The sequence below is a fragment of the Patella vulgata genome, chromosome 7 (genome assembly GCF_932274485.2).
Source record: "Patella vulgata chromosome 7, xgPatVulg1.2, whole genome shotgun sequence".
NCBI classification, from domain to species: Eukaryota; Metazoa; Mollusca; class Gastropoda; family Patellidae; genus Patella; species Patella vulgata.
In genome coordinates this window covers 52,376,047-52,402,424 of record NC_065885.2, presented here as the reverse complement: position 1 = coordinate 52,402,424, position 26,378 = coordinate 52,376,047, and the positions used below count along the sequence as shown (strand labels likewise).

The window sequence follows — 26,378 nt, the reverse complement described above, 5'->3', positions numbered from 1 at the left end:
TTAATGCTAAACTGTTTTATCGCCATACATGTATGAATTATTTATGAACTATATTGGGTTACACTGCATAGGAAATATTATACAGTTGAATTGATGCAATCTTCTTCTCAGTTGATAACTTTGGTTAATAAAACAAATGAATTGATAAAAGGAAATCCATTTTAATTGTTGGTAATTCTAAACCCCAGGCGTGCATGTCACAGGATGAATTATCTAGCTGTCTCTTTCATAAGTATAATTTTACATGAAATCCTACGCAGTGCAGCTATCAGCTACTCAAAATAATTGAAGAAGATAGATTGCCAGGCAATGAAAAGTACCCTCACAGGTGTCCACAGGTGATAAACTTCAATAGTAATTCTTGGAAATTGTTGCAAATCACATTGCTTAATCATCTCATAAACAGTAACAATGTGTATGTCATGTCAGTTGGATAAGTTAGAGCATCCACAAGCAATGTTCCTCCATAAATGGTAGGATGTTAAACCCCATTTCATTTCCTCTATAAATTCACTAAGTTTACAATGGAATGTTTTCTACCAGAGTTCAAGATTACGTGTTTGTACACCCAAACTCTTCACAAATAATCATCCCCAATTTCTCAAATAATTGTTATACTGTATCAAAGTTTAGATAATCTAGATGAGTTGTTAACCTAAGATAAGTTTAATTATTGTGACAGACACACATGTGAATTCTGTTTTGTCAGAAGTGGCAGAATAACTGTGTGCGAAGTTCATTAATTTTATAATACATGCACACCTAATTTCGCCATTTTCTCAAACTTATTCGGATCACTTTTAAAATTTTAGCACTTTGTCTTACACTTCACTTTTCAGTCAATATTATGTGCAGTATTTAACTCTCCTTAACAATGTCTCACAATGTTCATGTTGTTAAGCTTGTTCTTAAAATCTGCAATAAATAGCTGCCCAGTTCTTCATCCTGTAATGTAAAACAGATGATAGAACATTTTTTTCAGAAATACTAAATATAACAATATATTTACAGTAGTAGCCTGGTATAGCTTGTGTCATATGAACCATGCTCCTTATCAATGCAATATCTGATACCACTTCTAATTTGAGGACTACACATTGCTAACAAACTTTTGATGTACTTTACTTGCAATTGTATAGTCTGACAATATAACCAAAATCTGGTTTCCTACAATAATCTCTGTTCTATAGCATAAATTGACTATTCAAGGAGTCAATCATAATTAACTTACTTGATAAGACCAAGAGACTAAAATATCTTTACTTTCTTCATCCCCTGACACTTTTATTAAAACTGATTCTGATACAGTTATAGAACCATCATTAGAATACTGTACAGGATAGTTCTTTAATTTACTATAAAATACAGTTATAGAATAATTAGAAAACTGTACGGCACAGTTCTTTAATTTACTAGAAAATACAATTATAGAACCGACACTACACACAGTATTGATATAACAACTGGCATTATGTAATTAACATAGTCCTATGGTTAAATCAACATTAAGGACTAATACTAACTACAATTTTCAAGATTATAAGTTTAAACAAATTACCCTAATATTATACTTAGATGCAATGAAAACGCATCACTGATTTGAAAGGAAGTGCTGGTGAGACATAATGAAGCTAAAATATGATTTTTGGCATGAATGTAGGCTGGACATTTACTGACACTAGAAACTCAACAACAACCCATAAAGACCATGACAACATTAATTTAGAGTGAACATCGGAACCAAAAGTAAATATCAGAAGTCAGAACGGTGTATGGCTACTTCTAGAAACCACACACTGCACGCGATGAGCCTCTGAATGGATCCATCTCCACTCTCTTTACAAAGCAGTTCATAAGAGACATAAAAATGTAAACAATATAATGTAAATCATAACCAATTTTGTCTATAAATATTACTTTGATCTGAAAGTCTATATTTTGTCTTTATTGCAACTAGCATGTGGATGTTTTAAGAGTATTATTTATCATTGTGTGACCTGTGATGGCAAAGTGAATCGCAATGAGGAAATTTTAAAAATTAAGTTACTGTTGTTTTTACATTGTCCATCTCAATACCTTCAAAATGAGGTATAGTTGGTATGAATAGGGCAAAAATTGACTGAGCTATATTCGTTTGAAGTTGCCCAATTCAGAAAAGGTAGTTTTAAGTAAAAGCAAGTTAAAGATTTTGCTATATTCTAAAAGAAAATCACATACCAACCACGCCATATATTTGTTATTTCTTCGTTTAATATTTCTTTCCGTGTTTAAATTTAGAACAAAAGAGACTAGTCCATACATTAGTAAGCTAGATTTTGTATATTATAAATTTTATGGGAATAACTTCCGTTAATCTCATCAATTAATTACCACCTTAGTACTCAGGAGATTAAGATTGTTGATTGGGTAATCAAGTTTAGTTTCTTGATAATCATTAGGGCGTCACAGCTATTTGTGTGTTCTGTTCTCTTCGTCACACGAATAAATTAAAATAAGGTTTTGCGTGTACAATAGGTCTACTGTTATTTTCAGGTACCGTAATGGTATCACAATCTGAACCCCTGATAGAATGACTAATAAGAGATGCTTACGTTAACTTAAGTGCATTTTAGGGCGTTATAATCAGGCGATACGTTTCAAGTCAGTAGCTTGAAGCGTATATATGGTATTAGTGTCAGTGGCCTGTGGCACGAAGTAACAGTATATTGTCGCATACATAATATATTATGTCAACGCTTGGGCGATATAATATATTATGTCAACGCTTGGAACTAGGATGGAGGTGACTAGGCATGAACTTGCAACGATAGATTTAATTGGCGCTTTGATAACCAATGAATGCTTGTTTTTTTCTTTTCTGTTTTTTCTCTCTTTTCTGTGTCCTAACCCTAACCCTAACCCTAATCCGAAAGAAAAGTGCCCTTTTTTGAAATTCTGACATCACAGGTGCCCTTTTTCTGATAAGGATGCCCTCTTTTATTTACAGGGACACTTTCTATGGCTCTGATGACGCGTACATTCCACTGAGTCTACAGGTCTAATATGCTAACACGCTTGGAGCGTCAACACAATATATTATGTCGCCCAAGCGTTGACATAATATATTATGTATGCGACAATATACTGTTACTTCGTGCCACAAGCCACTGACACTAATACCATATATACGCTTCAAGCTACTGACTTGAAACGTGCAGGGTGTTATAATAAACAAATTGCAGACCGTTTTCTCACTCGAGAATCGTCACTATTCGACCCGTTCGTTGTTTTGACGTTTCCGATTAATGGTGATAATATAATTTGAAACAATAATATCCAATTGGGCATGCTTGTATATTTTACATGCCGAATCACTGATAGAAATTTCAATTTCATTTGTAAGAGATGCGTACATTCACTTCAGTACTATTTTGCCGCGGTTCGTTGTTCTCACGTTTCCAATTCATAGTGATAATATAATTTGAAACAATAATATCCAATTAGGCATGCCTGTATGAAGCCACAGTAAACAGAATTCAAATATCAAAATATCATTTGTTTTTAAAGACGAAACGAAATCTCAAATAAACACCGCTTGGATAAATTATTCGGGGGGGGGGGGGGGCTTCATTTATATCATTGGCAATAATCAATCAATTAATCATTAATCTATGACAATTGATTAGTATTACTCAATGACACGATGGGGATATTCAGCTAGTTGACGAATTTATAGAATTCGGCCACGTGGTTGTGACTGACACTCAACGTCAATATATATACGATTAGAATTTTAAGACCCTTCTCCATTTTCTCAGAAATATTATGGCCAAATTAAATTTTTTATCGCAAATTGCAAACAAAAGCGCGAGCCCTGGACGCACTCGGCAAACCTTGGCAGACTCCGGTAGCCTACATCTTGCCTCGGCTGTATGACGGTAAGTGATATGTACCTACACCTATACAATTGCGATGGGGCTACCGGTTTACTTAACAGGAAAACTAGCCGCTTTTAGAAAGACGTTCTCAATAAAAAAAAAAACAGTTTCAGACATTAAGAGCTTTGTATGATAAAACACTCTTCATGAGCGTCTTCATGGGCGACGCCATTTGTAATTCGGGAACTTGAAATTAGTTCCATTGGCGGAATTCATCATACAGCCGAGGCTAGATGTGGTGTACTGGAGTCTGCCGAGGTTTGCCAAGTGCCATGGACGCAGTCACCATACCACAATGCAGTGTGCGGGATGTCTGGGCCAATCAACGAACGAACTGAGACGACTTGACAGCAACAAACTGATTTTGTTTACCTATTATATGGGTTTAAAAATTAGTTTGTATTCGTTGAGCATGTGGTTATCGGTAATAATAATATTTATAAACTAGAGATTCACTCCACCACAACGATGCCAAGTATTACGAAAGGGGATTGACTGGTCATCCCCCTGCGAACGGAGAAAAATAACTTAAGTTCGCTGAGAATTTAAAGACACAAGGAAGATTTATGAATACGATACTCTCGCTAAACGTCAAAATAAAGGTGTTTTGAAATGTTTTATTGTTTGATCGTTTGGGTCGATAGATAGTATATTTATAGACTCATTTTTGTGAAAATCTCAATTTCGATCAAAATCAATATTTTCACTTGTTTTGTCTGTAGCTCAATATTAGACTTTGCGCATTTTGCCATCACCGGTTACAATGTCATCCAGAGATAAACAATGCACAAGAAATCCTTTGAATCCTTGAATATAAAGCAATCTTATAGACTTGAGTTTTGTCATTGTTTGTTGGAAGCATTCAGTGTTTTCGGGTCTCTCTTTATTGTTTCAGGTGTATGAAACAATGCTCTTTTTGTAAACGTCGATAAAAACTATTGTTGTATAAAAGTTACCTAGTTAAACACATCATTCACTTTGTTAAATCTAAATATAAAAGTTTTACCTCCTAATATAAAAAAAATCCATTACGTCTATTGATTCATTTCTCAAGCAAACATATAAATATTTGTCTGTAATGTGAATTATTTCCTCATACATCCTAGAATATCATTTTATAAAAACGAAATGAGGTTTAATGACCGACCGACTGTTCTGCTCTGATCGCGATAATCACTATTTACAACAGGTGGAAATAGTGAAATTGGATCTAGCATCCTCTGCAAGAGGAGTTGGATTGACTAACCTGTCTCTTCCCTACACAATAATAAAGTGATGGTAGATGTTATATATTTTACCTTTTAGTTAATTGATATATTTTATCTACAGTTTGTGTAACAGGACCCTCTTCATCTATAGATACAGTACATGTGAATCGTAGATGATGTTCTTCTAAACCCAGTTCTCTAAAGGCATGAGCTGGATCTATTAACTGGAGTTTCTGAGAGAAAAAATAAATTTGGAAAAAATAAATTTTAAGGGAGCTTTTATGTGAAAACAATACGATTAAAATCCCATACACAAAGGTACATTAATCCTAATTGTAGACATTTTATTTGAATCCAACAAAGGTATGACAGGAAGTTTGTTTGAAATCAATATTTGCAAAAGGAATAAGACTTTTTTTTAGTATTTCTTGTTTTAGATTTTAAACATTTTTTAATATTTTCCGTTTAAGAATAAACTCAGGTTATTTTCAGACAGCGATTTATCGCAAGTTAATTAAAGAGCTCACATTTGCACAGGTTTTTTTTTATTTAAGTGGAATGGTGTTTAGTGTCTTGTCCGTACAATTATTTGGTCATTCTGAAACAAACATGTGACACTTTTTTATTTTTATGATTACATTTGCAACGTCAGGGAAAGAAATGAAATGAAATGGGGTTTAACTCCACAGTTCTGCAATGTCAGGGAGGAGAATTTGGTCTACGACCCATACGTTTTGGGGTTTGTTTTTTGTTTTTTTAACAAGACCAGTTTTTATTGTATATGGTCTTAAAGTAAATAATTGTCATTTAGTCAGGAGTATTGTATCTTTAACTGACAGTATCATTAAACAAGTGACTTACATTTCCTTTCATCACTAATGCACCATGTAAAACACATGGTCTTTTAGCATCAGGTGGTTCTAAAGCTAGAAATTAAGAGGAATACAAATATTATTACATCAAGTTATTCGATAGTAGTCAAATAAAAAGTATTGATCCTTTAAAAGTCAGAGCAAGAATGTGATATGATTCTACAGTAATATCTCATTAGCAGCTGCCACAGCAGATATGTTGATTTATCGAATGACAGCAAACAAAAACTTGAAAGCAATTATAGTAGAGTAAACAGAGCAAGATGAGCTATTACGAACATTTTTGTATATATTTTTACAGGTTCATTTCTTTGCCAATATTTGATGAATCATGTTCAGCTAAGATCTCAAAAAAACTTAAAACTATATTTATAGAATGCAGATTTTAAAATGGTGAAGGGTTAACTCCTCCTATTATAAACTTCAGCTCTTTTAGTGAATACAACCCCATATTTCATTAAATTAGTTCTGTAAGCTTATATAAATACACACAAATTTTCTTCCTTGCAATACATTTCAAAGAATGTTCATATTAATCATAAATTCTTTAGCCTTGATGACTAAGATTAATAGTTCATGCATTAGATGTTATGCTTATCGAGACTGGTTTCACTTTTTCAACATGTTTCTGTGTCAAGATGTCCCATTACTCCTCTACATAGGCTGTACTGATGAATAAGTCCTTTTTAAAGATAACTAAGAACAAAAGGATTTTCCTTCAAGATATGAAATGGGGTTTAATGTCTTACTTTTCTACGTACACTAACCAGAATAAATAGTATATATCCATATGTTTTAATTTGTGAAATCTATTTCTATATGTCTCAATCTGATTAAAATACAGATCTATATTTCAATTCGTTTTTTTTTTATACTTTCGATGGCCTATACTGCATGTAGTGGAGGTCGCATCAGGGGTCATACGAGCGGCTTTTGGCCCTATGACGTCAGACTTTGATTACCCAATCAACGTTGATGTTTCTAGTAGGATACCCACAGTTCCGTGCATCGCACGCCAAGAACTCGTTACAATAGACCGTTTCACTGGCTAATCCCTCACATCAACCAGAACGCGTCTAATAAACAACTCTTCCAGATCCTAGTGTAGTAAAGACAAGTAAAACGGAATTTTGAACTATAAAAAATGAAATCAAATAGGATCTGTGGTTTAGTTAGATTGTATATGTCTTATAAGGATTACAGACTAAATAAGACTGATCAAGAATTTTAATTAAGACCTCAAGATATAGGTATTGATATATTTTCATTTCATCACAAAACAATAACAAATAGTAATTTTTAATGCCAAATTTTATCCCTGACATGTCATTTAGGGTCAAAACTAGTAAAATCTGCTACTTTATTTGCTAATAAAAGAACAGCATTCAATTTATATACACCAACCTGATGACGTTAACGAACATTCTCGTTTAAGTAAATTAAGTGATATATCAACTGGTATGTTGTGTTTGGTTTCTATTTCTGCTGTTTCTCCATTGGCTGGCATATAACAGTTGATATCTGTATTGTTAAAAAATAAATAAAAAAAATACTAATAATAGCAATATCTTTTAAAATAAAATCAAATCTAATATTTATTCTTCACTTTTATCAACTGAATGCAACAACTCTTAGTTCTGCAGCTCAAAGTATCAAATTTTCGACTGTCAAACAAGACAATTCCAAATGTAGTGGTCAAAGCTTTATTAATTTGAAGCTAATATTTTTATAGTTCCAGTTTCACCGAGTTTGTTTTTATTTTTACCAGTAGTACTTACTAAATTCTTTCTCTATCTTAGTCTTGAGGAATTCCATCTTTCCTCCCTCTCCATGAACCAGCATCACATTTTTAGGTTCACATTGACCTATTAATGTCATAATGCCCTTGGCATCAGCATGGGCACTAAAAGACATATACTGTACCGACAGTTTTACATCTAGCTGAAATACAAAATTATCATCCGTGGGGAGTCAAATGTCGTATCATGCATAGTTTGTGAAATTCACATTTTTGCTACTTTCGAATTAGAATAGTTCTGATCGCTTTTCCATCGGTATTTCTAAGTCAATAATTGTTGTATTTTTAGACATTGTATTAAGATGTTGAATATGGGCAGTTTAAAAATAATATCTATATTAAGTGAAAAACTGTTGGATTACCTTGAAGAAAATCAATTTTGTTTCTCTCCAAAGTGTTAAAAGCAAACAGAAAGTGGTCAATATTGTATATGGACTAGTTATTTATCTCTTAAGATATTACTGAATGGGGTTGGGTGGCTGAACGGTCTAAAGATCTGTCATTGAGTCAGGTGGTGTGGTTTCAACGAATTCGATTCCACACTTGTACACTGAACTAAGTATTAGAAATTAGACAGTTTGTGTCAAGTGGACGTTAAACCACATACACATGTATCCCTCTCATATCTACAACTATGGTAAAAAAATAAAATAAAGGAAATAAAACTAATACTACTGTCATAAAGTGAAACCTTTTACCAGAACCAATCAAATTGTTTTCAATTATACATTTGTTATAAAAAAAAAATCAAATCAAATATCATATTACTATGTGTTTATTTTCCATTTCAATTTTTCTTTGTCCATTTAAAATTTTATGTCCAACAGTTCCTGCTACACAATATCCTGGCATTATAACCTGTAATTTAAATTAACTTTTGTACCAAGTATTATCAGGTTAATCGTGTAATATTACATAATTAAACATAACAATCCAACAGTGAGGCTGATGTCCCCCGCTGAAATTCCAAAATAAACAGATGACACATATTGATTAATTACACATTTAACTTTTTCAAAAGTATTGAGCAATCAAACTAATTATCTTTACTTTGTCTAAGCATAAAATGTTCACGATCAAACTCAGTCAAGATCAAGTTTATTAAACATTCTACCGCAATTAAAAGCAGAGTTGTTATGTTCCAAACTCTTGACCAATCAAATTGCTTATTGCTCTTTAGCCTAAGCAATTCTCACCATCAAACTTAATCTATACTTGGAGTTTCATCACTCTCACTTAATTAAAACCAAAGTTATCGTGCTCCAAAGCATCAACCAATGAGATTGCTTATCTCTGCTTACATTAAACAGACAATGTTTATCATCGAACTCCATCAAGGCATTCACCTACTGTACGCCTACATCAAGTTTGAACATTCTACCTCAATTACATTAGAAGGAGAGTTATTGTGTTTCAAAGTCTTGACCAATCAAATTGCTTAGCGCTCTGCTTACCCAGAGCAGAAAATGCTCATTATCAAACTTAGTCAAGGTATTGATGTGATAAAACAATACGCCAAGTGTCCTTACTCTCACTTAAACATACATTATGCAAGAGCTAAATCTGCCTATTTCAGGTCTTTCTTTAGGCCTGAAATGTTATCTAAATTATTAATTAGACATTAATTAACCTATCCAGGCCATAATCAACTCTAGATGGCAGCGCTAGCCTGCGATCTTTAGTGGATTGTAAGCCGATTTACTGCATAACTTTCCTTCTCGATTAAACGATTAAATGGATAATCAAGACTATGCTGTTTATCGTACTGACTTTAGTAATGATGACCGAGGCTTATGGGAAGTTCAGTTGCTTAGTTCTCGGTGAATGAAATTTTCACCAAATTGCTTTTACATTATCTAGTTTTTAACTATTATAGTGAGAACTGCCAACTCGTTACCGAATCTCCCATAATGTATCTTTAATTAGAACTAAAGTTATCGTGTCCCAAAGCATCAACCAATCAAATTGCTTATCTCTGCTTATCCTAAGCAGAAAATGCTCATCTTCATACTCCATCAAGGAATTGACCTAATAAACACCTACACCAAACTTGGACATTCTAGCTCAATTAGAAGGAGAGTTATTATGTTCCAAATAGTGTGATTGAGGGACAGACAGACAAACAGACAAACCCATTTTAATAGTCCTCTGCTTTCTTCCAAAGGCGGGGGACAATAATTAAGTTTATTAAACAGAGTGTGTTTATTTATAAATGTTAAAGGTGCCTATTGACAGAGATGTAATGTAATTTATAAAAATATATATAATATACACAGGAATTTAAAATTTTCGCTAGGTAGGCAATCGAGTCTATGATGACGTTTAAAAATGGTCTACGTGACTTAAATAGTAAGTGCAGGGGGACTGCACCACACAAAATTTACACAAAAACAAATACGCGGACAAGACATCATACTCAGAAAAACACAAACAGACAAACAATTCAAAAAAAGTAAAAGGATCTGGGGGCTAGCCGTAAGCGTCCACTGCGCTGTAGTCCCAGGTCTGTAGTGACACAGACTTCACTCAAATTTGAAAAAAATCAGGAATACAACCCAAAGAAGCCATTGTGTAATGCCAGCATGAGTCATGATCTGCTATATGCTACAAGAAATACGAAAGTAAGCATATGTCGCGTTGATAATTTTAAAAAGTCATGTAGACTCGATTGTCTACCTAGCAAAATTTAGTGAGTATTGCCACTGGTTGACGGAATCTATAGTAGTGAACTTTGATCCCAATCATTTAATTCCAATCCGTTTCTCACCTTCGTATTATTATATCTACTGAAAGAGAATCTGTTTCAGATGAGTTATTTGCTCCGCAGTTAGAAATTATAATCAGACCAGTTATTTGATAATCTCGCTTATGAACATGGACGTAACAGACTTTAGACATATACATAGTCATAGCTTAATGTTATTTTTGAAATATTTTCCAGATTACAGGCGCCTGTGCTCATGATTGGTATTATAGAACAGTGTACATAGTCGTTAACATACCATATTCAGTTCATTTGAGGCCCAGGATTTAAATATCTGTAATGAAAGTCCAGCATGTAACATTCCTGGTGTTGCAAATACAACCATTGGTCCTGGATTTTCGATGTAACTACGATCGAATCCCTTAAATAAAACAGAAAACAAACACAAATGTATTACACCACATATCAGACTTAACTGTCAAATATACCAATTTATTATTTATAAATTTCAATGGACACAAAAAGAATCAAATCGGACTCAAGTGGTGAGAGAGAGAGAGAGAAATGGGGTTTAACTCGACACAAACTAGGTCATGTCGGGACTAACATATGGTTTAATTTTATTTCAATAATTCGCTTGCGCAAAGGGGTCTTTAGCAGTGGAAGGAAACCGGGGATTCGAAACCACGTCAGTCGACTCTATGACAGACTTTATGATACAGCGCGCGCACGCTAACTATTCAGTCAACCAAACCCCCCCTTTACTAAAGTGGTAGCTTGGTGAGTACAGTGCTGTGTCAGGGTTCAATGCTGGTGCTGGCCAAGATAGTTCTTGCTTTTTCAGTCTGGTTACCTTTTATCCATGGGAAGGCGTGACAGACGACCTTGTAAAGAAATGCATCTAGTCATTCAGATAGGATGCAAAAACAAGGTACAGTATATTGGCAGCCCAGATGGAAATTGAAATATGATTGGGTCATAGTGCCGCTGTCTGGGCACACGTCCCCTCATACCACACTGCATAGCACATATGCCTATCATCTTTAGTCAGAACGGTGAAACTCAATTTTCTTTTATTTCATGTAAACAAAACACATTTAAAATGCAGTGCATTATATCAAAAACAACAATTAAAAATCCAACTCATGAATTATTCAAGTAGAACAATCACAGCAAGTATTTCATAAAATTCTATAACACGACTGGACTTCCAAGTGTTTACAGGAATAATGTGGGCATATAAAAACATAATGGATTTCTTGCAGAAGAGGACTTCAAGTGCAATGAAAATGTTACTTTAGATGTAGCTATTTTTACATAAATCATACCCTATTTGTTATATTCAGAAAGCAATATGATGTTGAGTCGTTTGCTAAGTATGTGAGTTTATAAAATAAAAAATCAATTTGGACAAATTGGATGAGTCCAATAATGTCAAGTTGGAAAACAGCATGTACAACCTCTTCACTACAAAATGCTACAGTTCAAGTTGTTGACGTCAAACATTTTGCCTTAGTTTTCAAGCAGCTCAGAGTTTTAATGGCAGATCTTAACTCAAATATCACCAGCAGTAAAGTCACCAAACACCAGAACTCTGACAATAATTATTGACAATCAATAGGCATCTTTCTCTCAAGAACAAAAACACAGTGTGTAAAAAATTGAAATCAACATGATAACTTTACCTCTAATGATCAAGGGCCACAACACTGACAGTAATTAACTGAAACCGTAGATACTAAATTATAGACTTTTTCATCCCATGACACTGTGTATAATTGTTGAAATTCAAATACTGTGCATCAATTGTAAGTCAATGGAATGATAACGTTAACTTGCGTAGAATGTTCACAAGCAATTCTGAACAATAGAAGGAAAGATGGATAAGGTGGGTACAACGTACGCCCATATTACAATATAGGTGTAATGAAGTTTTAACCTTTAAATCAAACAAGGCAACAGTGAAGCTGATGTCGGCTGCCGAAATTGCAAAATAAATAGACGACACATATTAATTAATCGCACATTTATTTTTTTCACTAAGTTTCATCACTCTCTATCAGATAGAATCAAGATTATCTTATCACAAACCATCGGCAAATGAAATCGATTAGCTCTGCTTAGCTTCAGCTCGAAATGTTAATTATTGAACTCAGTCAAGACATTCACCTAATGAACATCTACATGTACATCAAGTTTAAACATTCACCTAATAGAAACCTATGCCAAGTTTGAACATTCTACCTCAATTAGAAGGAGAGTTATTGTGTTCCAAAGTTTCGACCAATCAAATTGCTTATCACTCTGCTTACCCTCAGCAAAAAATGTTCATTATCGAACTTAGTTAAGGTATTCATAGAGTAAACAATAAAGTGGGGGACCCCTCGGGACTACATCTTATCGTTATTGCCATCCGGTGTGAATGTTCTTAAAGTTTGAATTCATTGGCTTTCCTTACGGCATTGTTTTTGCCGTTATCTGGGTCAGTCTTAAAAAGCTCTATAATTTTAATCATAACATTTCTACTCGTATGTCTATCTAAGTTGAAGTGTAGTGCGACCGGCTTTGGCCTGTTGTGTTAATAGCTGCATAGTGTTCCTTTATTCGTTTTGAAAAGACACATTTGCTTTCTCCTACAGACGTATTGTTTTTTGGAGGAGCATGTTAATTGGTAGACTATATTTCTACTTAAACAATTATAGCCTGTGCGGCAGGAATATTTCTTGCCAGTTTTACCACTAATAAAGTAGATATTTTGGTCTAATTTTTAGCAGATATCACAGTCTTTCTTGATACATTTTTCGAATAGATTTTGAAACGTGACTCCGCTGGTTTGCGAGTCCCGTGGTGGATGGATGAATCTTGCTTTCATCAGCGTATCCTTCAAATTAGGATTACTCCTAAATGCTGTGATTGGTTTGATGTCTGAGATGGAACGGCACATGTCCGATCCGGATAATAGATGCCATTTCTCTTTTATGAGCATGCTAACTTGAACAGCAGTTGGATTATAATCTGTTACAAAAACGAGCAACTTTCGTTTTTTCAAAATGGTAACCGTAGTCGGGCTTAACCGGTATTTTCTGGCTAGAGAATTTGCTCTGTTCTTATTTTCCGACACTACTTTGTGTGGGTAGCCTCTTTTATGATAAAAATTGAGAAGATTTTGGCTATGACTTTCATAGTCTATTTCTAAGCGACATACTGTTGTATGTAGTAAAGCCGGAGTTAATTCTCAGCCTAAACTGTCTCGGTATCATTTGTTTATCCAGGCATGCCTGGTGGTAGTCTATTTGAATACCCAGGCGGCTAATTTTGCTGCTCAAGTTTCGGAGTGTTTTGTACTCCGGTATAACTGCTAAGGGCAGAACAAGCGCTTTCTGATTGGCGGACTTTGCTCCGGTTTGATTTACGGAGCTGAAGTCTACCCTGAGTCTTTTTGGTACGGAGTGAACTTCCCCTATTGTGATGTTAGACTCGGAATCCAGGATCTCGTTTAAAATCACTGATTTTAAAAAATTCATAGCTTGGAATAGGTTGCTCCGCAGTTGGGTTGAAGTAAAAAATCTGTAAATAGGCGAACAGCCTTCCCAGATTTTTCTCAGCTACTAGTTTCGTTCTTATTCGAACTCTTCAGGCTTAAATGAGGATGTGCGGTGGCCCTCTATATATAGTGTCGGTGGGCACCGGAGCACATGTGATGTCACAGATGGATCGGAGTCGATCTTTGGCACCGGAGTCGATTATTCCGAAAAGTGTGCAAAGATATTCGGCTAAGAATTTGCCGTCATGATTATGCTTATTTGCATTGACTCAAGGCTCCTAACCCTTTTGATCTCTAAGTTTAAAGTTTCGTAAACTAACGAGGGCTTAAAAATAACTCTATTAGGTTATGGGCGTGTATGCACTAATTTTGTATTAGCTTATGCCGTAGGGGTACCACGGCTAAATTAATTGGGAACTCGTCCTTGTTTTTCATATTCGGCCTTGATTTAGGCTAAGGATTATGCTACTATTTCGCATTATACTTTGAAAAGTGGCTCTAGGAAAATATTTCTTGAATTCAACAAGGAGCTCACAAGGTTGTTTTTGCGTTTCTCGATTGAAACGTTGTAAAAATACCCAGTCTTCTTTACTGATGTTTGATTAGGCCAAATCATCGGAATTCGATGTGCGACAAACTGGCCAGGCCTCTAGTTCGAGACAAAGATCAACTCCTTCACAAAAAGCCTCCCAGATACTCATGGTTGGAAAAGGTACAGGACAAGGCGATCTGCCATATTTTACCTCCGTTGTTTTGGAGACATTGTCTGCAAATTTCCACAGATGTGCTTCATTTTCGAAAGTAGAAATATTAGTGGACGTCCCTATTGTGACATCACGGGGTACCTCTAAGGCTAATTGATGGCAATGTGCCAGGTATTTTGAGCGGAGTCAATGATACGAGTTCCAAAACTGCGCTCAAAATACCTGGCACATTGCCATCAATTAGCCTTAGAGGTATTTGAATTTGTTGAAGTTTAGTTTACGAAACTTTAAACTTAGAGATCAAAAGGGTTAGGAGCCTTGAGTCAATGCAAATAAGCATAATCATGACGGCAAATTCTTAGCCGAATATCTTTGCACACTTTTCGGAATAATCGACTCCGGTGCCAAAGATCAACTCCGGTCCATCTGTGACATCACATGCGCTCCGGTGCCCACCGACACTATATATAGAGGGCCACCGCACATCCTCATTTAAGTCTGAAGAGTTCGAATAAGAACGAAACTAGTAGCTGAGAGAGATCTGGGAAGGCTGTTCGCCTATTTACAGATTTTTTACTAAGGTATTCATATAATAAATCTATACACCAAGTGTCCTCACTTTCACTTAATTAGAACCAAAGTTATCGTGTCCCAAAGCATCAAACAATCAAACTGCTTATCTCTGCTTACCCTAAGCAGAAAATTCCCATCTTCAAACTCCATCAAGGCATTCACCTAATTGACACCTACGCCAAGTGTGAACATTCTAACTCAATTAAAATGAGAGTTATTGTGTTCCAAAGTCTCGACCAATCAAATTGCTTATCACTCTGCTTACCCTAAGCAGGAAATGCTCATTGTCGAACTTAGTCAAGGTATTGGCCTAATAAATACCTACAGCAAGTTTGAACATTCTAGCTCAATTATAAAGAGAGTTATTGTGTTCCAAAGTCTCGGCCAATCAAATTGCTTATCGCTCTGCTTACCCTAAGCAGAAAATGCTCATTGTCGAACTTAGTCAAGGTATTGATGTAATAAAACTATACACCAAGTTTCATCACTCTCACTTAAATAGAACTAAGTTATCGTGTCCCAAAGCATCAACCAATCATATTGCTTATCTCTGCTTACCCTAAGCAGAAAATGTTCATCTTCGAACTCCATCAAGGCATTGACCTAATAAACACCTACACCAAGTTTGAACATTCTAGCTCAATTAGAAGGTGAGTTATTGTGTTCCAAAGTCTTGGCCTATCAAATTGCTTATCGCTCTGCTTACCCTGAGCAGAAAATGCTCATTATTGAACTTAGTCAAGGTATTGATGTAATGAAACTATACACCAAGTTTCATCACTCTGACTTAATTAGAACTAAAGTTATCAAGTCCCAAAGCATCAACCAATCAAATTGCTTATCTCTGCTTATCCTAAGACGAAAATGCTCATCTTCGAACTCCATCAAGGCATTGACCTAATAAACACCTACACCAAGTTTGAACATTCTAGCTCAATTAGAAGGAGAGTTATTGTGTCCCAAAAAGTGTGACGGACAGACAGACGGACGACAGACGGACGGACAGACGAACCCATTTTAATAGTCCCCTGCTTTCTTCGAAAGGCGAGGGACAAAAAGTTTTTGTAACATATAGGGTAATAACTCTGATTTACAATAAAAATATTCTTTACTTTATAACAGGATTCCACCTTATGCTCCAATGAACAAATCACACACAAGTTGAAAATTTTGTCTTGGAACATCTTTGAAGTTTACAATACAAAATTTTAATAATTTGATAGGTTACATCCTTATGCATGCCTTTATGAACAATCTACCCGTAACAGTTTAAATTTGTTTAATTTTAATTTGATATGATATTTCCTCATACATTAATCACCAATCCAACTATGAGGAACTGTGTCCTGTATCGAGTTCACAAGCTTTCATACGCTTGAACATAAACAGGGCAATATGTGGCCAGATAGTGAAACTTCGAAATAAAGATAGGTTGTCAGGCAACGAAACAATAAGCTTTTTCGTCTCCTAACCTTAAATAAATTTATAGTCAATCGGATATTAATGTTAGTCTCTAGAGAGTACACAAGATTTTTCAAAGTCATCAAGAGTCATAACTCTGGCACTAATAGGCTTCTTTGTCTCATGAACATTTACACTGTGTATTAATTTAAAGTCAATGGGATATTAACTTTAGCCTCTATAGCATTCAAAAGATTTTTCAAAGTGATCAAGGGTCATAACTCTGGCAGTATTATCAGAAATCATTGAAAATCATAGGTGTCTTCATCTCATGACCTTAAACATTGTACATAAATTTAAAGTCAATTGGATATTAAATTTAGCCTCCAGAGTGTCCATAAGATTTTTCAAAGTGATCAAGGGTCATAAGTTTGGCAGTAATTATTTGAAATTGTTGAACGTCAATAGTCTTTTTCGTCTCATGACCTTCAACATTGTGTATAAATATAAAGTCAATCGGATATTAACTTTAGCCTGCCTGTGGACACAGTCTGGCCGGCCAGGCAGAGGTGAGGGCAATGTGGTCGTATGAAAGGTATTTATGATTGTGTTTGGTAGCAAACTCTATATCTAATCTTTATTCTGGCATGACCTAGTGACCAGGCCCAATTTTAGCTGAGAATAGCCTAGAATACCAATGGGATCGGTAAACAACCACAAAAACCAAAACGTAATTGTCATCATCACACAAGCAGGGAAAGGGTGGGGGGGGAGGATGTATGGATGACTGGGGTGGAGCCTGGGGGCCCCAATATCAGTTATATATATTTGTGCCACCAATAAATGTATATCTCTACATTACAAAATGCGTTTGTGTGTGTGTGACCGACAATGATCAGAATATGCCCCAGTAAAATTTCCAGCCAGGTGCCCCATGCAAGTTGGAGAGAGAAAGAGAGAGAGAGAGAGGGAGACGGGGTTTAATGGCCACCTGACACAAACTAGGTCATTTCGGGACTAACACATGGTTGAATTTTATTTCAATAATTCGCTTGTGCGTAGGGGTCTTTAGCAGTGGGAGGAAACCGGAAGACCTGGATAAAACCCACGAGGTTGGACAGGCGAGAATCAGTAACGAAAGGGCTAAGCTTATCCGTAAAAATACACAAGTATTAGGTGCACAGAATAATAAGCCATAGTTTCTACGGCTAAACAAATGAAATAAATTGGGGTTTAACGTCCTACTGTTTTGCTCCGAACTGGGCTAATGAAGACGGGCATACGCCATACAGTCTGCTATGAGAGAAATTTTGCCCGGACAGCGGTACTACAGCCTACTCTTATATCGATTTCCAACTGTCAAGGGATCTTTTACGTGCACACCAATGTGTACATGGGACCACGGTTTTTCATCTCATCTGAATGACTAGACAGCTGTCCTTGTCAGGCCCTCTGTCCTTCACCACTGACAAGGGGGAACCACGCCAGAAAATCTGGGTGAACTTTCTCGGCCAATGCAGGGATCGAACACCCAACCTCCAGGCTAGCGAGCCAGCGTCTTACCCACTTAGCCACAGTGATCCCCCATGGCTTAACAAAGCTAAATTACCTTTATATGGTTGAATTCAAACATGTTTCTTTCAACAAAGGTTTTCTTGATTTTTTGACTGGTCCAAGTTATAAAGAGTTTATAGTAGTTGTTGGCCTGAAAGATAAAAAATATTTAAAGTAGCCTGAAGGAGAAAAAATTCAAAATATTTGAATTAACCAGACAACTTCTGTTCTAGACAAACAGAAACAAGTCACAAAAATCCTTATTTCTTAATGTACATTAGATTTTACAAATATTCAAATAAAATTAAATGTACATTAGATTTAACAAATATTCAAATAAAATTAAAAACAAACAACAGAATAAATAAAGCGACAAAAGTCTATTATGATGGGGTTGTCCAATTGATGAAACTGTCAATATTGATACCATTGAATAGACGAACCTAAAAAGCTTTCCACTGTTTAACATTTACCGTCTGCAGGTATGCGTTGACATAGTAACTTTATAGGCGGAGACATAAAAACTATTTTGGTCCATAAAATTTAAAAGAAACAAAGAAATCTATGCTATTTTAAAGAAATTAATAAAGTAATCCAGACTATTTTGAAGAAATAAACAAAGAAATCCATACTATTTTTGTCCCTTTTATGAATTATTGTCATACAATATAACAAAGGGTAGGTCGACCTATATAAATAATGTACTTTAACACAACACAAATGTAGAGCACAGAATATGGTAGCTATGTGACATTTTCAGTAGTGCCACATATCAGGAATCCTTACATTTTAATTTAATAAAGATAATAGGTTTACATAACTGTAAAAAGTCTTTTCACATATGTTACTTACTCTAGATCTATAAACTTCGTTTCCTATTTTAATATTTGGACTTAGTTTCACATATCAATAAATTTTTATATTTCATTTCATTACCTTTTCTGTAAGACCAAGTGAGAAGTAAATAGGTACTTTAAGATTCATTCTCTCCCAGTATGTCTCTAATAAAATACATAACTCTTGAGCTCTACCCAGAGCAAAAACAGGAATCAGCACCTGAAATAAGAATAACATTGTTATGCATAACAACCTTACATCTTAATGCTGGTTGAAAATATGAACCATCAAGACAAAACAAAATAAAGATATAATTTAAAGGAGATTGGATTGATGTAAACATCTATGTGCCAAGCTAGATCTTCTGAAATTTTGTGTAATAATAAGTGAGACTAAAATACATCAATTTTCATTTCTATGGATACATGTGCAATGCATGGTGGAAATTTCCCCCCACACCCGGCTCGAATATGATTGAAAGATACATGGTCTCTAGCATCATTCTGACGTATATCTGGGGTAACTTGAGGTCACTTTGCTAAAACACAACAACATATCACATACCAAATACATGTACAGTAGACTCGGTCACTTCCGATATCTGAATACTATGGCATTCTGTGAAATCCGTCATCATTTTCATGTCCCAATTTATTTCCTTATTACTTCAACCCAAAAAGTTTTGCGTAGTCAGGATTCTGAATATTCCGAATTACGACATCAATCAGCGATCCCGTCACACAATTTGCGTTAACATTGGATAATCAGACCTTCAATCGGTGGGTGTTAACTGACAAGCAATAACCAATCAATTATCGGTGAGCTTAAAACATGTGTCGGTCTTTATAATTTATTGTAAGAGAGCGCCCAGTATTTGATTTGAGTTTCTCAAGTCACTTCATAATCTGTGATCGCCCTGCAAAGCGTTCCCGTACAGATTTGACATTATAGCAGATTCTGAGAAAGTTCCACAACCTACACAGAAGGAGTTAGCAGTTAAGTATGCATTTGACGTACTACAGTATCCGACATATTAAAGCAAAAAGATGAATACAAACAGTTTGCCGATAACTTGAACGCTAAGTTTGAAGACATCAACAGAATGACGCATGAGTGCTTTAAGGATATAATACTTTCGGTATTGAGGCAATTGAGTATTCTGTTATGCTGTGTAATCCGGCATATTGTATCGATCACATACGAAATCGGAATTGACAGAGTCCACTGTACTACGTTTTAGATTTACTGATGTAATAATAACCAGATATACATGATTTTGACAGGAAATTCTAAGCAAGCAAACAAATGGAAAAACAAAAACCCTGACCAGCAGACGTCATCACATAAAATCATGTTGAACTGGATTCAAACAGAACTTTTTGTGCACACTTGGAAGCGGGCATAATCAGTTACTGCAGAGCACGACAATGGAGCAGGAGCCCAGTTACCATGACTGTGATGAGAGCCTCAAATGGTAGCTTATAGTTTTCAATTGACCAATATTTTAAAAATGGACTGACAGAATCTGATTTTAATCCTACCTACGTGCCACTAGGTACCTACATTCACATCAGGTTTCTTCTGATCAAGTAACAGTGTATTTTTATATTAATTTATACCAACAAATTTGTTTTGAAACATTATTAGGGAGACCTCTGGGCCCCTGGACAAGTGTCCCAGCCCCCCCCCCCCATATCCTATTTTTAAGGGCTTAATTCTTCTATGGTAATCTCAAAATGTAAAAAAATAATTTGGAAAAAAAAAATCAACTTTTAAACATACCTTTCCTCCTTTCTCTACGCAATCATGTACTTTCTTTAAAAAATCTCTCTCTCGACATCTCTTTGAATCCCGTATAGTTGTGGCATAAGTTGATTCTGTTATGAGTAAATCTGGACGACATTTATCTATTGAAGCTGCTCCAAGATGTCTATCTGGTGTCATATTATAATCACCCTAATGTTAAAAGACCAAAAATTATTTTATGACAAATAGATATGGAACAGATCTTTGCTTAAATAGTCTTGATATGGTCAGTAAATAGTTATCAATGATACAGTTTGAGTAAAGCATATTCCTGAAGCAATGGTAATGAGCTTTAGACAGCAATTATGGATTTTTGTTTTCATTGGTCTATTGGGTTCGCTAGCCAACTCATCAGATGAATGAAACAGTGTTTAACAGTCTACTCCTATGCACAAACTGGGCTAATGAAGATTCTCTCTGTCGTCTGATACGATACGATAAGACTGTCCCTATTGAGTCCGCGATCTGGTATGTCCACATATGTTCGGATAAGTTTCGATGCGATCAACACGACTGCTACGACTGACCTCAATATATAAGACCTGATAGGATCACCATGAATACTCAACGATTGTAGCGTGAATCGTGATAGTGGGAACCTAGCATAATCAAAATAGTCCACACAACCTATCTGGTGTTTTTACTTGGCATTATCCACCAATCATACAAGCATCAATTAAACTTTTGGAAAAGTACATTTCATTTTAATCTGAGTTGCAGTGAGTATATCATGTCTGTATCATATAAAGGATGGGGTATGGGCCTGCATCCTAAAGTCTACCTCTTAGTTGACATCAAAACCAGACTCTAAGGAAGATACATTACCACATATGGCAGGTATACAAATATTTACCATATATTGTTTTTCAGAAAACTTATAGGAGTAGTCCCATTGATAAAAGTTGGTTTAAGTGTACAAATTAAAGAACAAATTGTCAAGAAAAAGCTCAAATAGAATACCTAAAAGTTCCATCTCCAAATATCTTGAGTCATTTAGGAATTCATCAGTAGGAGTCATGTGATAATCACGAAAAATGCAACTATAACACAAGCTAGTACGTAGACATGGCTAAGCATGCACAAGGAGATAACGTTTTGAATGCGAGGGTTTGTACCTCTGCATAAAAGTACTAAAAGCTGTAGTTGTACCTGACTTGGATAAGGGTTTCTAAGAGTCTTTGTACTTGCACCAGTTTTATTCAATGAAATATATCTGAGGCAGCTCTAATCTGATTAAATACAGATCTATCTTTTATTTCGTTTTTTTTTATACTTTCGATAGCCTACACTACATGAAGATTTGACCAGTTGTACTACATAAGAGCGACTTTTGACCCTATGATGTAAGACATTGATTAATCAATCAGCGTTGACGTTTCTAGGGGTTTGCCCACAGTTCTGTGCAGAGCACACCAAGAACTTGCCGTAACAGACCGTTTCATTGGCTTATTCCTCACATCAACTAGAACGCCTGTTATATAACAACTCTTCCAGATCCTAGTGTTGTGAAGACAAGTAAAACGAAATTTTGAACTATAAGAAAACGAAAAGAAATAGGATCTGTGTTTTAATCAGATTGGGGCGACTCCTTTAAAGATTACATATTACACATATTTAAACTATATGTACAGTACTTACAGTATAAACAACAGATTGTTGGCCTACTCTGACCTCAAACATGGCAGCTCCCAGTACATGACCAGCATAATAGGCTTTAATTTCTAATTCATCATCAACCTGTAATAATCATTTCTTGTAAAACATCAATCTCCAACCATTCAACTCACACACTTTACATGTATCTGCCTTAACCTAACACATAGACTACAAGATTTTCAAATAAAACCATTGAAACACAAATTTTATTCAAAGCATATCAGAAACACTTCTACTCTTCTTGAACATAAATTAGGCCATTTTTGTTTATCTTGATAACATGCACAGATTGCCCAAAAAAAATTCTGCTTTAAACTAAGCTTTTCTCTGTAGATTTCTATATACTATATCATTTTACGATCAATATGCCATCCGGTCCCGCCCTCTTCTCATTTTATCCTAAAAAATATAAAGCTATCAAAGGTTGGTTTTCTAAACATGCAGAATAACTCAATGATGTAATACTAAGGTGCCCTATATGTGTCTGGCTGTTCAAAACAAAAAATATTACATAATTGTACCTGTATATTTTGATGAAGATTGACAGCAATAACCTTTTTCATACATGTTTTTATCATATCGGATGTAAAGAAATTTGTTTCACCTTTTCTATCTACAGCGATCTTTCTCATATCTTCCTACAACAAAAGAAAATACTTTAAAAATTAAAAGAGGCGTTAGCACTTTGGAGATCCTAATGGTTGTTAACAAAATTTTCAATTTGATTAGACAGTTATATTGGACAATTAGAATGTTATAATCATCATTTAGAATTACAAGTTCTTGTATTTACAATGAACAATTTCCAAATTCAAAGTATAAATTCCCCGAAAAAACATACCAATAAAATAGGACAGATAGCTTTTGTTGGATGTGTCATATAAATAGGTCCATCATATCCTATCATTTCTGTCATGTAAGGAAGAGCTCCACAATGATCTAAGTGAAAATGGCTACAAAAAAGCAAATGGAACAGATTGAATAAGAGTAACAAACAATTTGTTACTTTAGACATACATGTAAATGTTTAAACCATAAAAGTTATGTCTGGTATACTTGGGTTCTCATATGATTTGATTAATCTTTAGATAACTTTACTTATAATAATAGTAGAATTCATTTGGTAGTGCGTCTAAATTCCAATAATGATTGAAGTTGCTCTGTCATTGTTACAGCATGAACATACATACACAATTATTATCTTATTCAGCAAGAGTGATTGACATCATAAGATATAAAAAAGGATCAGCATAATTTCAAATTCACTGCCATTATTTTACAAGAATGTTATAGTCAAAAAACTACTGCACATCTTAACACTTGAATATATGGAATGCTTTTAGAATTCAAATTAATGCTTAATATTATACAATACCTGATTATGACACAGTCTAGATGTTCAGTTAATTTACCATCACGAGCTATATAGGAAAAATCAGGAAAACGTCTCTAAAAGTAAAAATAAGACGAAACATGATATATTAATTGATGAATCTAGAGCTGCACTCACACTAGGATTATTGGGCAGATTTGTAAACAGGTCCTAGGCTTAAGTCTCAACCAAAAATAAGGATATTATTATCATTATTAGTACTAGTAGTAGTATTTGAGGCTAACTTCAGATACTGATTCACTTCGTGTGCAGGCTGTTAGTAGGTAGTTGGGTCTCGATCTGAAGATTAAGGTATAAACTCAATGTGTGAAAGCAAACGATTCCTTAATCTACGATAGCAGTCTTGCGATATTTTTTTAAAAATGAAATATCATTCACTCTGAGGTCCTGTGTTCGATTCTGATGTTCTCCAAGAAAGTTCCTCTGGAGATCTCTTTCAGATTTTCCCTTGTCAGTAGTACAGATAGCATGAAAAGGAAAAGCATTTAGTCATTTGGATAGGACAAAGAAAACAAGGTCCTATGTACACCATCAACAGTTGGAAATCTAAATAAACATGGGCACCAGTGCCGTGTCCAGACAAACATCTCTCATAGTACATTTTTATCAAGACAAATTTTAATTTAGATCCACTGAAAGAAAATAAGACTAAATATATACATGTATGGCCATGATTTGAAATTAAATAACAATATAATGATAACAAATTTCAGTAGGCCTACCTCATCATTGTATCCCATATGCATCCCACAATCCAACATAACATTTTTACCTCCTATTGTTAATAATATACAACTTCTACCAACATCTTTAAAATAAATAAATGAAAATAGAAGGTGCACTTTTATAAATTCATTTTACATTTAATATATTAGGCTGCAGTACTGTCGTAGTGACAGAATAGGATAACTTTTATCAAACTACATGTAAATCCATATCTAATGAATACAGCAAATAAACCAGTCAGTCAGTATTTTTTTTTTTGTTTGAGTTTTTAAATCCAATATGAGAATATATAAACAAATTGGATTCATAGAGCTTTAAGGACAAATTTGAATGGTTTGCGAACCCCCCCAAAAAAAGAACAGGGACAAAATAGTCTATTATACTCACCTTGCCCAGCACCTGAAATATATAAGAATTATAAAGTTAATGATTCTGTGGCCATGGGTGAGGGTGGGGTAATGGGGTATGTAAATCTTTTACACTATATAATGCTCAACAACTATAGCATCGGATCTTGATTAAACAACATTGAACCCTAGTACAATAATGTTACCGTGCGTTACTAGTATGTAAGTTGGTTTAGTCATACCGGTATTCAATAATCAATGAGATATCAAACAGCCTTTAACTTTTGTGCCCTTGATCACCCTTCTAGTTCTACCTACATTTGAAACTTTGACTAGCCGTACTTCACTCTTTGATTTGGGCAAGACTTAAGGGTGTATACATTTATTAATTTGAAGTCTACAGATAAAGCCAATGTTGACATAACTGATTTTGTTTTCTACATTGAACAGTTTAATTATTATGTTTGGCCAGGTGTATAATAAAGCTCTAAGTCTAAGCTAAGTAGATCCGAGAGGTAAACAACTAATATTAATAGTAATTAGGCTATAGTGTCCCTGTAAAATATACAAGGTGTCCCCAATCCACCCAGCAGCAATATATAGGAGTTCTAAACACCATAAGGGAGTATACGAATTGGAATGGTTTACCATTAAAAAAAACCAACACAGACGTATGTAATTTATCATTAAAAAACATCGTACGGTAAGCAGAGCTCTTTTTAAAAATGGAGTTATCCCCCTTCCAAGTCTGTGTTGATTTTTGTACTAATTCCTTTTCAAAAATATTTACCTAAGGGCGTCACTCTGAGTTCTGTCATTATATATTTTTATCTAAAAAAAAAAGATTTAATATGTGACAGAAAAATATATACAGCTATTCTTCGACACGACTGTCGTTTCAGATTCTACTGACATTTCTTCATTCCTAAAAAATATAGTTTAATGGAACGCGCCATACTGGTAACATAAAGTCGCTACTGCAAAATCGAAACGAAACGAAATTGTAGCAGAGACAATTTTAAAATATTATGATCTTTTTAGGGCGTGGTAGCGAAATGAAATAGTAAAAACGTTAAAACCCATTCCCTTCTCTGCTTACGATGGCCAAGATACGACGGGTTTTTTTTTGTTTTTTTTGGTTGTTTTTTTATTTTTCGAAGGAAAGAGTGATACTTTTACTTGTGTAAAATTGAAATGAATGTAATATAATTTAAGTTTAATTTTATGTCTTCTTACAAACATGTATGATAATATTCATCATAAAAATTAAAGATACTTTATGTAAGATTTTGATAAACAACTAGAGCTGGTATTCTGGTATTTCTTCATGCAAAATGA

At 34.8% G+C, this 26,378-nt stretch overlaps 1 protein-coding gene across 1 annotated transcript; it reads right to left on the bottom strand.

Moving 5' to 3' along the window:
- LOC126827651 (integrator complex subunit 11) lies at positions 1-26,018 on the bottom strand. The gene is made up of 18 exons (XM_050557090.2): positions 25,831-26,018; positions 25,081-25,092; positions 24,690-24,775; positions 23,950-24,023; positions 23,416-23,527; positions 23,096-23,212; positions 22,557-22,655; positions 20,895-21,068; positions 19,212-19,331; positions 18,331-18,426; positions 10,798-10,920; positions 8,564-8,653; positions 7,776-7,938; positions 7,402-7,518; positions 5,987-6,051; positions 5,216-5,358; positions 1,232-1,355; positions 1-945 (listed from the first exon to the last, which is right to left on the bottom strand). The coding sequence occupies exons 1-18, from the start codon at positions 25,856-25,858 to the stop codon at positions 889-891; spliced, it is 1,800 nt and encodes a 599-aa protein (XP_050413047.1). The 5' UTR covers positions 25,859-26,018; the 3' UTR covers positions 1-888.
- Between the last annotated feature and the right edge of the window lie 360 nt (positions 26,019-26,378).

Coding starts and splice junctions, on each gene's coding strand:
- LOC126827651 (XM_050557090.2), bottom strand. CDS start 25,858: ATGACAGAACTCAGAGTGACGCCCTTAG. Junction 24,024..24,689: donor ATATGGGATACAATGATGAG/GTAGGCCTACTG, acceptor TTTTACTTTTAG/AGACGTTTTCCTGATTTTTC. Junction 23,528..23,949: donor CTAGACTGTGTCATAATCAG/GTATTGTATAAT, acceptor GCTTTTTTGTAG/CCATTTTCACTTAGATCATT.